Source organism: Gadus chalcogrammus, chromosome 9, assembly GCF_026213295.1.
Source record: "Gadus chalcogrammus isolate NIFS_2021 chromosome 9, NIFS_Gcha_1.0, whole genome shotgun sequence".
NCBI lineage: Eukaryota > Metazoa > Chordata > Actinopteri > Gadiformes > Gadidae > Gadus > Gadus chalcogrammus.
In genome coordinates this window covers 25,866,729-25,884,319 of record NC_079420.1, presented here as the reverse complement: position 1 = coordinate 25,884,319, position 17,591 = coordinate 25,866,729, and the positions used below count along the sequence as shown (strand labels likewise).

General features: G+C 45.2%; 1 protein-coding gene across 1 annotated transcript in view; it reads left to right on the top strand.

Annotated features, from left to right (window-relative positions):
• swap70b (switching B cell complex subunit SWAP70b) overlaps window positions 1-17,591 on the top strand; it is a 69,701-nt gene that overhangs the window by 48,336 nt on the left and 3,774 nt on the right. Inside the window, 1 exon segment of the mRNA XM_056599531.1 lies at window positions 1,714-1,810. Coding sequence (XP_056455506.1) covers window positions 1,714-1,810 — 97 coding nt within the window.

Sequence of the window (17,591 nt, the reverse complement as noted above, 5' to 3'; positions counted from 1 at the left end):
GTTATTTTGAATTTAGGACAGGGTGTATGGCCACCTAACTTAGGGATCCTAACTTAGGATAGTTATGTAATAGCTAAATTCCTATCTTAAGATAAGATAGGATTTCTTCCTAAGTTAAGTTAGGAAACCTCCTGTAACTTTCTGTAATGAGGCCCCAGGGGCCTCATTACAGAAACTTCCTAACTCTGAAATCCTATCCTATCTTGAGATAGGAAGGCATTTAGGGGTTTTTGGTATTACAGAAGGAGGTTTCCTAACTTAACTTAGGAAGAAATCCTATCTTATCTTAAGATAGGAATTTATCCATTACAGAACTATCCTAAGTTGATTTACGTTCCCCGCTTTTCCCAAAAAGGGTCCTATGTTCCCCGATATGTATGTGACCGGGGAACATAGGACCCTTTTTAAAAAAAAAGGGTTCTATGTTACCCGGTCTGTTACTTTTTCCACCATTACTGCCAAATTTCGGCCGAGATACCATTGCATGGCTTTACCTTTTGTGGAAGAGGGAGAGACGTCGGAGAACCTGACGCAGTCTATTCATACGCCGGTAAACAAACCCCGAGAAGCCCAATCCCTACGAGAGCTCCCCGCGCTACGGCCATCCGGAGGCGCACAGAGCTTTTGGCCGTGATATTATTATACAATTATATTATATTATATACTATTATATAAAGAACTCCGGGAGTCGCAAACGGCAACAATCACTTTCTCCTCCATGCTGCAGTTCACCCCGCACTGCACTGCACTGAGTTGGCCGGTTGAACGCTGATCGGCTGTTACGTTACACATGTCACTCGCTGACATTTATTCACTTTAACCAGGCCACGCTGTTGAACGCCGATTGGCTGTCATCACGCGAATGTCGCGTCAAAGTTTAAATATTTTTAAAGATTGATAGATTGCGGGGAACATAGGACCCTTTTCCCAGAAAAGGGTCCTATGTTCCCCGCTTTTCCCAAAAAGGGTCCTATGCTCCCCGGTATGTATGGCTACAGGGGAACATAGGACCCTTTTTGGGAAAAACAGGGAACATAGGACCTTTTTTTTTAAAAAGGGTCCTTTGTTCCCCGAGCGGGGAACATAGGACCCGGGAACATAGGGATGACCCCCCTAGCACGAGCAAACTCTGCAACTAAAAGATGGACTAAATGAAATGTGTTGAAAACTTTCTCCAATGATAAAGAACACCAAGGCTAACTTGGGAATTAGGCCCTATATCCAAAATTCCGAACTACCCCTTTAATCCGACGATGCATCTTGAACATCATAAACCGGGTTTAAGGAAAAATAAATTCTAAGACTTAAGTTGCAGAACATACAAGTAAGAAAATACATCCACGATGTCCCACTCTGTGTTCTGTGTTCTTTAAAACAATTCGATCCTACGACTGAGCCATCTAATCTGTTCCCAACAGCCTACCGCTCATCGGTATGCTACACTTACTTATATAAAACCGAATGAACGGACTCAAACAATTCAGTTCCCATTATTTTCTCTCCCCTTTCAACAAGCCCTGTGCCAGTTGATTAATCAGACATCATTCAGACTCCCTTTGTAACCGCTGTAATTTATGTTAGATTTTTTTGAAACGATGCACGTTATTGAATTTATGGAGAAAGGAAATTGGACGCCTAAACTGATATCTGTTCTGAACTATCACCAGTGGAACGAAACATCCTGTCCGTGTTCCAATATGACTTTGCTTAAAGGCGGTGACGAAGAAGCTAGAGGACGCCGCCAACAACACGAGGACCTGGAAGCACAAGGTGGCAGAACACGAGGGCCTCGTACGCCTCATCCAGCCAGGTGTGTGTGTGTGTGTGTGTGTGTGTGGGGGGGGGGGGGATTCAGACAGCTGTAGTAAATTGGGAAAAGTGCCGTTAAAAATACAGGACCATTCAGGGATTAGATAACTATGTACATTTTCAACATGTTGCATTTGGCTGCTAGGTAACGAGGGGATTAGATTAGATTATGATTTATTTAAAATGTATTGTTTAGTTACTTGGTGACAAGGGGTTTAGATTCGATTATCATTTATCTTAAATGTACTGTAGATTGGTTGCTAGGCAAAAAAAAAAATGATTTGATTTGATTATAATATACAGGTGGATCTCAATGAATAGAATGTTGTGGAAAAATTCAATCATTTCAATAATTAGTCAAAATAAAAAGTAACTAATAAATAGTCTAATTTATATATTGTATATATTAATTTGACCAAGAAGTTTAATATTTCAAGACTTTATTTGTATTAATCTTGCCGATCATGGTTTACAGCTCATGAAAAGCCCAAATTCTGTAACTCAGAATAATTAATACTAAATGCAAAAAAATAATAATAAGAGAGCGTTGTGAGAGACCATTAAATAACTCAGGAACCTTTTCATGTATTTTGATGTAATTAGCTGATTAGAGTTTGACATCTTGAGTCTACAATATTGTATTTTGTACAATATTCTAATTCAAATAAGTAAATTAGAATATTGTAAAAGATACTGAGATACTGAATTTTGTGTTTTCTTGAGCTGTAAGCCATAATCATCAAGATTTATACAAATAAAGGGTTGAAATATTTCACTTTGTGTGTAATGAATTTATATAATATACAAGATTCACGTTTTATATTGAATTACTGAAATTAATTAACCTTTCCACAATATGATAATTTATTTCGATGCACCTGTATATTTCCAACAGGTTGTGGAATCTCCCATCATCGAATAATATGTAATATATTTTTTATATATATGTGGCTCAATTATTCTTAATTTGTTTAGACATTTACATGGTTTGAAAGCTTGAAAGTAATCACTATCCACTATCCACAATATGAAAGCAATGTCCGTTTACGTCAGAATCTGCATTCAATTTGAAATAAATTGAATGCAGATTCTACTATAGGCTACTATAGTATGGAAGTTGTGACATGCTGGCTCCATGCATGCAACATGAACCGGGGAGACCACGCTATTTTCACAATAATAAGTAATTTATTATATAAACATAACAATAAGAAGTGTGGTGCAAGTCAGTATAAATGTAAGTAACCAAAAAGGTTATGTAAATATCAGTCAATGTGAATACAAAGGAAGACAAAGGAAAGCCAATGCTGGGAGGAGGGAGAAGCCACGTCTGCTGTCTGGGCAGGCTCTTTATACTGCCACCGGTCCATCCCACACCTGCCGACAATCTCCTAATCAGAAGGGAGAGAAACACAGGCATACACAGCAGGGGCGGGGTCATAGACCCAACTGGGTCGTCACATCCCCCCCCTTAAAACAGAAGCCCACCTAAATGGGATTCTGTTCCAAAGAAACAACCACATAAAATAATCGATCAAAATAAAAACAATAACCAATCAATCCAAAACATCAAAACCCAACTACCACCAGTTATCTCCCCCCAAGACTCCTGTCCCACAGCAAAACCGGGCCCGGAAAAGCACTTTAAGAGGGACAGGGGAGGAGAGAAATACAGGGATGCAAACAGCTCACTTTTTAAGTGAGACTCACTTTTTTTGACGGCCAAATGGGTCACTTGTGTGGTTCATGCAGATCCAAGGAGTTTTTGTTTGGGGGTGGGGGGGGGGGGGGGGGGGGGGGGGGGGGGGGGGGGGGGGGGGGGGGGGCTTTTGTGCGCATGCGCACTCCTCATTCCCGTAACTAACCGTTTCTGCTATCTAGATCGTTCAAAAACTATCAAGCGGAGAAATAGAGCTTGCGCCCGTATATTAATCATTACGGTAGCCCACACCACTTCCGCAGAACTACCGTCAAATCACAGAGACAAGATTCACCAGCACCTGAAGTATTTGTAACGTGAGCTTCTATGTACCGTAACTCCTGAATGGTTGGGGAATTTCAAAAATTTCGACCGGTTTCTGAAAGTAAAGAATGAGAGCTTAAGGTAAGGTTGCAGTCTTTTGCTGAAAGTTTAACATGAATATTATTTGTCTTCGAAGTGTCCATGATGGAGTGACCAGACGTTCCCGGTTTCAGGGGACAGTCGCAGCTTTTGGTTGCCTATCCCCGGGAAAAAATAAATAAAACTCTGTTAAGAAAATTAAGGAAGGCCGATATCAATCAAACTGATGGCCACACACGAAATCTCCCCGTTTCTCTCCGCCTTTTTGGGATTTATGTCCTGGTATTGAACATCGGACGACTGGTCATTTTTATCCATGATATCAGTTAACTTGAGCTGATGTTAGCTAGCGTATAGACCTGCATAGTTAGAGATAACACTTACCAATTATGTGTGGCGTAGGTAATCTAGGCCTAGGGAACGTGAAAGCTTGCGATGTGTGCGTTCGCACCAAACGCGACGGGGCGACAGGATCCCATACAAAGTGAGGCGTATCGGGCAATTTTTTTGCGAGGGAAACCGGCGATAAGTTTTGATTTGTCACACCATACTTTCGCCGTGCACAGGCGAGCGCGTTCAGGAGGATTTGTGGCGCGACAAATTCGCTCGACTTGAAATATTTCAACTTTGACGCGAATTTCGTGTGATGACAGCCAATCAGCGTTCAACAGCGTGGCCACTGAGTGACATGTGTAACGTAACAGGCAATCAGCGTTTAACCGTCAAACTCAGTGCAGTGCAGTCCGGGGTGAACTGCAGCATGGAGGAGAAAGTGATGGTTGCCGTATGCGACTCCCGGAGCTCTATATATAGTAGTATATAATATGATATAATTGTATATATAATATCACAGCCAAAAGCTCTGCGCCTCCGGATGGCCGTAGCACGGGGAGCTCACAGGGATTGGGCTTCTCGGGGTTTGTTTACTGGCGTTGCTATGGTTTCCGGTCTTGTGTGTTACATGATGAATGAAACAGGCGGTCGAAACTGTTGTGCATTAAGCTTTATTGTTTAGTGACTCTTTTAGTCAGATTCTATCTAATGTAGGGAGGTAAAGTAAAAACCATTCAGGTAGTAAATGTTGAATGAAATTAACTAGGACTTAAAATTTGCAATTTGGTTCACCATGGACTAGGCCCACATGTTTCAGACCTGGCCTATATCTACAAAAGAAACTACCTTTGGAGAACCCCATCCTACAATCCCTCTCTGCTGTAGACCCCATCCTCAGAGGTCACTCGCAAGCTGTGATCCATTTGAAGAAGCTGGCCACCAACCTTCAACACTTCACAGACCCTGAAAGTGATGTCCACCTCGAAATAGTGGGGTACAGTGTGTCTCCAGAATTGGCCTCATTCAGTGAGGGAGAGGACATGGTCACTTGGTTGGCCAAGGTCAAGTTCCCTGCATTGAGCAAAGTCGTGAAAGCCGCCCTCTCCATCTTTCATGGCCCATTGGTGGAGGCCTCCTTCAACCTTATGGGGGACATTATTGACCCAAAGAGCAGCAACATGGCTATCCCTACATTTAATGCATTCCAAACTGTTAAATACACACTAAAATCAGGCAACATGTCCGCCACTCAAATTTTTAAGAGGGACGATCCAAAATATGGGAAATTGGATCAAAGGCTGTGTCAAAACATCAAGTCTGCTGGGGCAAGGGATGCGGCTAGACGCCAAAATAACCGGATTTCAGCAATGGAGAGGGCTAAAGAATATGGGTACGAGAAAGCACAAACTGCAGAGGACAGTAAAAGGGCTGAACTCAAAGCCGAAAAGAGGGCAAGAATGAAGCATGCGGCCAAACAAAGGCGTCGGGCACTCGAGATCCTGGTGGCAAAAAAAGAAGTAATTCTTTCAAAATGACAATGAAAATGTTGTTTTGTTTGTTGTATTAATCCGTTACTCTAGCTATTGCTAATATGTTTACAATTCAATAAAGAATGGAGTAGAAATCTTTGGCCCTTTTCATCATTGCGCCCCTTCCATGGTCTCGTGTGGGATCGGCAAGTCGCCGCGATGTACTCACTTTTTGACCCTTCACCTGTTTGCATCCCTGGAAATAACCCCATGCCTATATGTATGAAATCAACCACCTACTCCATCAACTCCGGAGCGTGGGACAAAGCATCTGCCATAACGTTGTCCAGGCCCCGTATGTGGCGAATCTGAATATTGTAGGGCTGCAAAAACAACGCCCAACGCAGCAGGCGCTGATTCGGATTCTGCAATGAGTGGAGAAAGGTTAACGGATTGTGATCCGAAAACACCACCACCGGAAGAACACCCTCCCCAACATACACATCGAAATGCTGAAGCGACCATACCAGGGCCAGGGCTTCTTTCTCGATTGTGGAATAATTTAACTGGTGACGATTAAACTTTCTTGAAAAAATAACAGACAGGACGCTCATCCGTTTGCAACAGCACTGCCCCTGCACCAACCTGGCTGGCATCCACCTGAATCTTAAACGGATGGTCAAGCCGGGGAGCCGCCAGGACAGGTGCCGTGCTGAGCAACAATCTAGCATGATCAAAAGCACTTTTGCACTCGTCAGTCCAGACAAACTGAACCTTTCCCTTCAACAAATTTGTGAGTGGGGCAACCACCGTAGAAAAATTAGAACAAAAACTCCTGTAGTATCCCACCATGCCCAAAAACCGCATCAACTCCTTTTTTGTTGAGGGAGGTGGGAAATTGTCTATGGCCATCACCTTGGCCCGCACTGGCCTCACCTCTCCTTGCCCCACTACCTTTCCCAGGTAGACCACCGTCGCCTGGGCAAATTCACACTTCGCCAAATTCACTGTTAAGTTAGCCTCCCGAAGCCTCTCAAACAGCGCCGCCAATCTGGACAAATGTACGGCCCAGGTATCACCCACTGTCAACACATCGTCCAAGTAAACGGCACAACCCTCCAGCCCCGCTATTACGTGATTCATAAGACGTTGGAAGGTAGCAGGAGCATTCCGCAAACCAAAACTCATCACATTGTAAGAGTACAAGCCAGACGGAGTGACAAAGGCAGATACTTCCTGTGCGTGCTTTGTTAATGGGATCTGATAATACCCTTTGAGAAGATCCAGTTTTGTGACAAATTTCGCAGCCCCTACACGGTCTATACAGTAATCTATCCGAGGAAGTGGAAAAGAGTCAGGCTTAGTTACCATGTTAACTTTGCGGTAATCTGTGCAGAACCTAAACGTGCTGTCTGGTTTTACTACCAGCAAGCACGGTGACGCCCAACTTGAGTAGGACGATTTAGCCAGCCCATTGTCAATCAAATACTGAACCTCATTTTCAAGGATTTTGTGTTTGGCCGGTGGGACACGGTAGAAACGCTGCCTTATGGGCGCAGCATCACCAAGTCTATATCGTGCTCCATCACTTTTGTGCATGTCGGTACATCGGAAAATAAAGACGAAAATGACAAAATCAGAGATTTTAGTTCACCCCTCTGTGTCTCAGAAATATGCCCCAATAGGCCATCAAGGTTATTCAACACTTCCGAATTTTTCAGTCGTGGCAATAACAAACAGTCATCAGGGCCACCTTCATCCTCCCCACCAGCTGCCACCACGGGAGATGACGACGCTGTACCCCCCACTGCCAGCGCAGCAGATCCCATGGCAGTCACGTCACTCCTTGATGACGGAGAATAATATGATTTTAATAAATTGACGTGACAAAGCTGAGAAGACTTCATACGATTTGGTGTTGCAATCACATAGTCTTGATCAGTGACTTGGCGAACAATATCATAAGGGCCAGAAAATTTTGCCCGAAACGGTGAGCCAGGGATTGGCAATAACGCCAATACCTGATCCCCCGGAGTAAACAGTCTCCTCTCGGCGTCTCGATCGAAGATCTCCTTCATTCGCGCCTGAGATTTAGCCAGGTTCTTCTTTGCGCACCGCCCGGCCAAAAACAACCTGCGGCGAAAACCATGCACGTAATCAATAAGATTAACCAGTGGTTCTGAGTCTTGCAAGCCATCCTTAAGTACGGACAATGGACCGCGAACCCTGTGTGCAAATACCAACTCGTTTGGGCTAAAACCCAGACTATCTTGCGACACTTCCCGTGCTGCCAACAGCAACCACGGACCTTCTTCCCAATCAAGCTGTAACTCTGAACAGTACGCTCGCAGCAAAGACTTTAAGGTGGAATGAAATCGCTCGAGTGCACCTTGGCTCTGCGGATGGTATGCGCTACTCAGGCTATGCTTCACCTGAAGTTGATTCAAGACCTCCGCAAACATCTTGGAAGTGAAATTGCTGCCACGGTCAGATTGAACAACTTTCGGAATCCCAAAAACAGAGATAAATTGAGACAGGGCTTTAACGATGGACTTTGTGTGTATAGTCCTTACCGGGAATGCCGCGGGATATCTTGTTGTTTGGCACATTACGGTCAACAAATATTTCGAACCCGACTTCGATGGGGGTAGTGGACCAACACAGTCTATTAACAGACGTTCAAATGGCTGTCCCACTGCTACAATCGGATGTAGGGGCGCGGCTTGATGGACTGATTCGGCTTACCAGCTATTTGACAGGTATGACATGTTTTAATAAACGTTGCCACATCACGCTTCAATCGTGGCCGGTAGAAATGCTGTAGTAGCCGATCATACGTCTTATTCACCCCGAAATGTCCAGCCCCCCCCCCCCCCCATGTGCCGTCTTCAACACTTGTTCCCTGTATTCCCTTGGCACAACAATTTGCAACAACGTCTAAATTAGTTCATCTTTTAATGATACAAATTTTCGCATAAGCAATCCATCATGAATTAAATATCCCCGGTCGGTGCTCTGCAATTCTTCGCCTGACAAAACCCCATCCCTTAATTCTGTTAACCCATCATCTTCTTTCTGAGCCAGAATAAAATCCTTGCGTTCAAACGTTGATGGCAAACTTGGTATTTGTGGGCATGCACGTTTATTTGTACTCAAACTATCCATGACTCGCAACCGACTGTTTGCACGAGTGACCGCACACGCAGTAAACACTGCAGGAAATACAGTTGCACACTCGTCTTGCTTCACAGACTTGGACGGCTCGATGGTCACTATTGGTAGTGCTGGCCCACTTGGCCAGACACGATCTCCTACCAAATTGTTGCCCAAAATGATATGCACTCCCAGTACAGGCAACGCAGGGCACACGCCGACAACAACATTCCCCTTCACCAGATCAGAACTTAGTTCGATATGGAGGGGAACAGACATAGTCTGCATTCCCATGCCTCGAATTAGCACAACATTCCCCGTGCTCGACACCCCTGAGAATGGCAAAACGGACTCAACAACAAAAGTTTCAGTAGCACCAGTATCCCGCAAAATCTTTACCGGCCTCTTCTCTGAACTACCTACAAGTGAAACAAATCCGTCCGTAATAAACGGTCCGTAGCCTTCACCTACGTGCCCGATGGCGGATTCAGAAAAACACTGACCTTCCCCAGGAAGATCCAACACCCCACAGCCTGAACCCCCTTTCGAGGCAGTACCCTCCGTAGGGTCTTTGTTCACCTGCTCAACGTTGGGTGTGGGGTCTGACTGCCGAACATTAGCCACGCATCCAACCCCATTAGCGGAGGATGGCCTGCTGAAATTTGACTTGGTTGGAAGTCTATTCCGTAGTGACGGACAGTACCTCTTCCAATGACCACTTTCACCACAATAATGGCACCTTTCATTGTCAGCCTTATTCCTATATGAGGAATCCTGTCTAAACACAACCTGACCACTATCTTTCCCATGGTACCGAGTGGTCCGACGCTCTTCCCGATCGTGAATGACAGGTCTATGAGTTAAAGCATACTCGTCCGAGAGTACGGCAGCCTACGCGGCCGTCTTAACCTTGTGCTCATTTATAAAGGCAGCCAGATGCTGGTACAATGTTTTTAAACTGCTCCAATACCACCAAATCACCCAGTTGCCAAGGTTACTACATTGACTGCGGAACACCATCGGTTAAAATAACCAACAAGGTCTCTGGCCACCTCAGAGTATGTTTGCGGTCACCTTTTCTCCAATTTCTAAAATGCTGTCTGTAAAACTCTGGCACTTGTTCGTAAGCCTGCAATACTGCTGACTTCACCGACTTGTAACACCTACGCTCAACCACTGACAACGCCACATATGCGTCTTGGGCGCGCCCCTCGAGAACTGCTTGTAGAAGCAAAGTGCGCTCCGCATCTTCCCACTCCCGCTGATCGGCAATCCCCTCAAAGAGGGAGAAGAAAATGTCTGGGTCTCGGTCGTTAATCTTGGTAAAAACCTAATCATATTAGAGAGGTTTCCCTCTGCGCCCGATCTTGACTCCCCAGCTTCAGTACCCCGCATTTTCCCCTCTGCAATTCATTTAAACTTCTCTCTCTGAAGTTCAGACTCGGTTCTCAGTCTCTCGATGTCAGTGTCTCGTTTCAGCTTCTCGAATTCCAAAGCAAGACGCCTCCGCTCTAAATCAGCTTCACGGTCACGGCCTAGATGCCTCTGCTCCGCCTCGAAACGCCTGAGCGCCATTTTTTGTTCGAAACTCAAATCTTTGTCCCCAGAACGCGAATCTTCATCCGAGTCGTTTGGTGTAGAGGGCTCAGTCTGAGTTCTTATAATAGACTTCTCTACCAAACCCGATCTTATCAATTCCTGTAGTTCCTCTTTTCCTAAATCTTTCCGCAGACCCTCCAACATAATGCTCAGCCACCTCCCACAATTGTCGCTTGGTACACTTATAAACTTTAGCCTCCGATAGGGCCTCAACAAAAGCTTCCATGTCCCTTTTAAGCAATGCTTGTACCCTTACCAAAACAAAGCAATCCATATCAACCAAATAACCAATTAATCCAAAATCTCAAATTATCCTTTAACCAACTCAACTAATTTAGCGCGGGTCTCCCCCAATTCCATTTAATGCCACTGCCCAGGCAATTCCTACCCGTCAGTACAAACAAAGGGCCAATTTGACAAAAATTGCCAATCCAAAACAAGTGGAGGAAAATTCTCTTTACCTTACCCACTTCCAGAAACAGATCCCGGACGAGCCCCCATATGTGACATGCTGGCTCCATGCATGCAACATGAACCGGGGAGACCACGCTATTTTCACAATAATAAGTAATTTATTATATAATAAACATAACAATAAGAAGTGTGGTGCAAGTCAGTATAATTGTAACTAACCAAAAAGGTAATGTAAATATCAGTCCATGTGAATACAAAGGAAGACAAAGGAAAGCCAATGCTGGGAGGAGGGAGAAGCCACGTCTGCTGTCTGGGCAGGCTCTTTATACTGCCACCGGTCCATCCCACACCTGCCGACAATCTCCTAATCAGGAGGGAGAGAAACACAGGCATACACAGCAGGGGCGGGGTCAAAGACCCAACTGGGACGTCACAAAGTAAATCTGTGTCATCAGATTTTGAAAATAAAAAGCCATTGAATATTAAGCACTGAATATTTAATCAATGAAGAAACGCATCTGTATTTCTTGCCTATGAATTTAACTCTTTCAATTATCAACAAATCATTTTCACCTTTACATAATCAAATATTCAATGTTAAATAATTCAACTTAAATATTTTCAACGTCCCCAAATTCAACATGCCAATGTCAGTTGCAAAATTCAATGTATGAAATTCAGAGTAATCAATTCTAGATGGTAGATCGCAGTCAAGCAAGGAGAGCTTAAATAAGAGCGTCACTCGCTGGGTCTTTCTTTCTTGATACAAACTTTAATTCTAAACAGCAGTAGCCTATAATAGGAAATGCTCAACCAAACACTTGTAAAAAAAAAAAACTCAGGTTGAATTATTATGGATTATTACACGGCTCTACCCAATGCTGATGACTACTCCATTCACTTGTATGGGCCTTCCCAACGTTCAGCTGTCAATTATTTTTGTTTATTACACGGCCCTTCTCAATGCCGTGGAATGCTCATGTCCAGCATATTTGGTCGCTGTCAAGGAAAGTGGATTTTTTGCCTCTGATTAATTTCTTCCGTATCACTCCGCAAGTAGTCCGGTAATTTATCAACCCCAGCGTATTCGGTTGCTAAGCGACGTCAACGTCTTTGGCGAACTATTTCTCTGCTGATCAACACTACGAACGATAACAAATACATCTTAAAAAGACACACCGTGTTAAGTTATTTTTATAATACTCAATGCAATGATGAGGCATCATACATCAAGTAATTTTAGCCTGAATATAGGTAAAAAGCACCAGACCAGGTTGCTAGTACCATGGAAAGTATCAGAGCAATAACCTGTTAATCTAAATGGTTGTGGTAGGCTACACCACAGGATGCATATGCAGACCACTGCCACATAAATAAAGGTAAGACGCGATATTTATTGCTGAAGATTTGCTGGTGCTGTGGCAAGGTATTTTGTATTTTTTTGCACTCAAATGGTCGGCTGTTTTAACTTGCAATTGATAGTCGGTGGAGTCAGTCTCTTGTTGACAAAAAGTGTATTTTGGTCATTCTTGCTTTGCTTGAATTCTGGAATAATTGGGTGGGGAGTGCATGAGTTTTGGTCAGAATGCCTGATGTAGGCTAGATTGGATGGAATGCGTGTTGTGAATTGAGATCAGCCAGCTTCTGATGATACAGCGTTCAACTAATATTTTTCTTTTTCAATCTTGAAGACTTTTGTAGTGCTGTGTGTAGCCACACGTTTGCCCCTTCTGAACTTAAACACAGTTAATTTCCTTCCCTAGCCCCTCTTGTTTATGTTGGTAGATTATTCTATCATGTCACGTTGTCACCATTGGATACATGTTGCAGAACATATGTCTGATGCTTTTTCGAAACGTTTTCTTCATAAAACGTGCCAGACAGATTTGTATACATTTTATTTCTTAGTAATTAGCAACATGGGTATGCTGTCTTTCAGAACCTTTCATTACCTGCACTAAAGAGAGAGAAAAAAGCGTGCATCCTCATTGTACCCAGCACTTCTGACAATGCGTCTCTGTCCCCAGCACATTTCAAACCAAACTGACACCCATTCTCAGATAGGCTAAATCAAAGTCATTAAACACTGACTGTAGCTTTTAATGGGGAGAGAAACAACGGTGGTGGACCTTACTAAACACCTTATCCATTGTATCGGTCTGTAAAATGCTAATCAAATTAAATCAAATGTATTTCTTAAGCTAATGTAATAACAAGGATCTTATGTTTTATTTATGTTTTTGTTATATTGCAAACTTCTTCTTTTTTTACTGCAGTATGAAATGAACAATGAACTAATGCCTGTATGAGAAGTGTGTGTGTGTGATTGCAGTGACTTGGCTGGATTTGTATGCAGCTTAAGGTGTAATTGTAGTGGATTAAGGAGCCCAATTATTATGGCACCAATTTTGGGCGATCCGAGGTCCCTTTGCCTACGTTTGGTGTGATGTTGGGGTGATCTGAAGCCTGCTGCCCACTGTGGAACCAGAGCGCCGACATTATTGCAAACTGAGTGGCAACTGTGGCGGCATCAGCCTGTAGTTTCAGTGGAAGCACGGCGTGCCTCGGGAAGAAGCGCCCGACAGCAACCTGCTTATCATGAAACTCGGAGCGGAATACTTTTGGCTCTGCACGCTCGTTGCGCTCTCGGGCTCTCGTTGATATGCCACCACACAGGCATATCAATCGTTTTGCTGCAGCCACTTAAAGGTTGGGTACGCGATTTGCGAAACGCCAGCAGATTTTGAAAATACACAACTCAAATGGTCCTACCCCCTCTCCTTCAACGCTGACTCCACCCATTCCAAGTACCTGGACGCGCAATCATGCACGAGCGCGAACAGAGATGCGCGAGAGCGAGCCAGGCTAGCGTAGGTTTTCGTTTAACGACATGGCACTACATTCAGCTGTAAATTGCACCTAGTACCGCGGGAAGTAGGGGTTCTGGGGGTGCTGCAACACCCCCTGTCCGAGGCCCTGTCTTATCACAGAAAACGATCATTTCTAAAACTCCGGCCAAAGTGGAGATTTCTGAAAACGCCGGTTATGTGTTGTCGTATCAACGGGGAGAAACGGGATTTTAGGTTCTGAAGCGTCACATTATGCACCAGGAAATGCTTAACGTCATGTGAGCGTCCGCTGTACCGTATTGGTCCGAATATAAACACAAACCCCATTGTAATACGACCTATATTTGGAAAAAAGATTTGAAGACCAGATCTTGATTTCATGAATAAATAAATTGTATTAATTGAAATAATATACGAAAATAAAAATGCATAGAATAAAACACTGCATTGCCACTAAACAGTAGTGCAAATAGGCCGTACTGATGTGTACACCAAAGACTTCCTGACACTCCTCTGCCCCGCTGTGTTCGCTCTGGCTGTGGTCGCTCCGAACTGTTTCGGCCCGTGGCAAAGCGAGTCATCCTCGCTGCTGTCCAAGGCATGTTGAGACGCAGCATTTATTTAATGCTCATATGTCCTAGTGCTGAAAAAAGGTTATATGAAAAAGTGTGAGGGTAGCGTTGGTGCGCTAAACTTGTTCTGTGAGCAGCTGGATGTGAACCATGGTGTGAAGGAAGTGAAGACAACGATCGATTTTCAACTGTGCGCGCATGCACTGGTGTAATTGAGCTGCGCTGCTATATATCTTTTTTTTATCAATGTGACGAGTTGCGAGTCTAGTGCAGGCGGGTTTTTTTTTCCCAGCACCCCCTGCTGAGAATACGTTCTCGCGGCTATGGTTGCACCAGATGTTATAAACATTAAACGGTCACATAAATCATTACTATTTTTAGAAAATGTATGTTTGTTTCATATAATTGTATTGGAAGTCCTGGTTTTCACTAGGGTTGCCGCGGTGTGGACATTTTCACACCGAGTAATACACTCGTCTCAACACCGGTATTACCGAGTATAAACGGTATAAACTTTGAAACTAGGTCAACCGCCACACAAGCATCGGTTTAGACCCTTCTCGTCCTTCAGTTGCCGCAAACGTTCAAAAGCAGCGCCTAGGATTATTCTTCATTTCAGTTTTTCTCTTTCAGCGTTTTTATTATCAATTACTCTCTGAAAAAGAGTTTTCCTTCTCTTTGCTGGTGGTGGTGGTGGTGGTGGGGATGGTGGCGTCTTGTCTGCCATGGAAATTGTCTTCTACTGCTAGGTCCAAATGTGGATTAACTAGTTCCAGTAGCTACCGCAGGATAACAACAAACAGGAGCTTGCTCTGGGACACGAGCTCTGGGTCACGCGTACTGCACGAAGGGGTCGCGCGCGGGGGGGGGGGGGGGGGGGCGGGGGAGTGCAGTACGACCGTTTGATTGACGTACTTACTGTCCAATGAAACTCGGTGGCAACGGAAATGATTGGCTGGAGTTTTTCGAGCCCTGCCCGTTCCACAGATGATTGACAAGTTTAATTTTCATGTCAGTACTTCTAACTCAGTGGCTGTAAGCGGGTTATGATAAGGATTTCTAGTAATTTTGCAAAAATGGCCAAAAAAGCGAATCATACGCAACCTTTAACGTGCGCCCGGTGTGACAAAACGAATACCCCCAATCGAGTGATCGGTGACGATACAAACGTTACGTTTCAAGCTCGTGCATGTTTCCGCATGTGAACGACTTCATGCCTGTCTACGCTTCAAACTCGTGCATGTTGCAGAAAATGTGAAACAGCGCCCTCTGGGGTCACACTTTTTGGTGGGTCGCAGAATTCTGTGTCGCTCGCTCTCCTCTCCGCGATCTAGCATCTAGGATCGATTGCTCTTCCTTGGGACCCGATGTTAAAGTGCGTATTGGAAGTTAGATACTGCAGTGAAGAATCATATAGGAAAAAAAATTGAATACACGATTATTTAGTTTTTATTAATAAATCGACACTACAAGTGGCACCTTGAGCCGTTTTTGTGATACAATTTTACTTCCGCATCTCAAACGCTCGTTTTCGAGCGTGACGTAGGAATTGGTATACGGACGTTCTAATCATCATAGACTACATAGGCAACATAACAACAATGGATAACAGTTTCGGACCACTTCCGTACAATTTTGAGCCAGCTAGCCGTGAGGGAGAACAGCAACCACCTAAAAGGGGGAGGACACCATGGCAATAGGAGGGAGATAGAGTGTGGTGTCAGGAGGAATTATGGTGAACCAGGAGCGGCTGAACATCAACACGGCCAAGGAGGAAGAGCTCATGACCCTGCCCGGTGTCAACCGCCCCGTGGCGCGGAGCATCGTGGAGTACCGGGACTGCATCGGGGGCTTGAAGAAGGTGGAGGACCTAGCGCTGGTGAGTGGGATAGGCGCCACCAAACTGGAGATTATTAAAGTGGAGATCTGCGTGTCGAGTAGGACCAGTTCGTCGCAGCACTCCCCGTCCTCCCTGCGGAGAGACCCGGAGCATATGTCCTCCTGCAGCGGCATGAACATCAACACCCGCCACCCCCCGCCGCAGCTCATGAGCATCCGCGCATCACGGAGAAAATCGCCCGGAACATTGTCGCCTATCGGACCCAACACGGTCCGTTCAAGAGCATCGAGGACCTGGTTCGGGTCGATCACATAAACTGCTCCCTACTGGACAAGATCCGTTCCAGGTGTTTGTGGAGCGCTCAAGAACTCCGTCCCACCAATACCAACGGCGGGCTGACCTACACGGGTCGGTCCCATCCGAGCCCAACCTCGTTCAGCCTCCGGAGCGACGACCTCGACCCTCCCGCCGGGAGGACCCACGCAGATGGTGTCCCTGCGGCCCCGCGTGGCACCGGGCCCGCGGGACGGCCGGGCCGCGGTGCGCCTGGCCACCTGGGACCTTCAGCGCTGCTCCAGTGAAAAGGCCAACAACCCTGGCGTCAAAGAGGTCGTGTGTATGCCCCTACTGGAGAACGAGTGAGTACAACTGAGGGTTTGCAGGCTCGAAAGCCTGCTCCATCCTTTCTCCGATCGGGGAAACTGTGAAATCGGAGATGGTCGGATACATAACAATTTGCGGATGACTTTGGCATGTTGAATTTGGGACGTTGAAAATATTTACGTTGAATAATTGATTCATGGTTGATATTTTTTTAACATTGAAAAATATAGGTGAAAATTATTTGTTTAAAAATATAAAGAGTTAAATTCAGAGGCAGAAAATCCAGATCTGTTATCTCATGCATTAATATTCAGTGCTTAATGTTCAATGGCTTTTTATTTTCCAAATCTGATTTACTTCCATACTATAGCCTTATATTCTATAATATAGAATATTATAATGTACCAACAAATAAATACATCTTTGAAATCATACAGTGGTCCGTCTCTGAGGAGATCTTGTTTGATTACGCTGAATATTGACGTCCGACAACGACGAAACCCATCGGTAAAGGAACTGTGGGTTGGAGGGTTGGAGGGTGAGAGGGTGGGAGGGTTTGAGGAGGGGAAGGTGGGAGGAGGGAAGGAGAGGAGGGTTTGGGGAGGGGAGGGTTGGAGGAGGGGAGGGAGGGAGGGTGGGAGGAGGGGAGGGTTTGGGGAGGGGAGGGTTGGAGGAGGGGAGGGAGGGAGGAGGGGAGGGTTGGAGGAGGGGAGGGAGGGAGGGAGGAGGGCAGGGAGGGAGGAGGGGAGGGTTTGAGGAGGGGAGTGTTGGAGGAGCGGAGGGAGGGAGGGAGGAGGGGAGGGTTGGAGGAGGGGAGGGAGGGTGGGAGGAGGGGAGGGTTGGAGGAGGGGAGGGAGGAGGGGAGGGTTTGAGGAGGGGAGGGAGGAG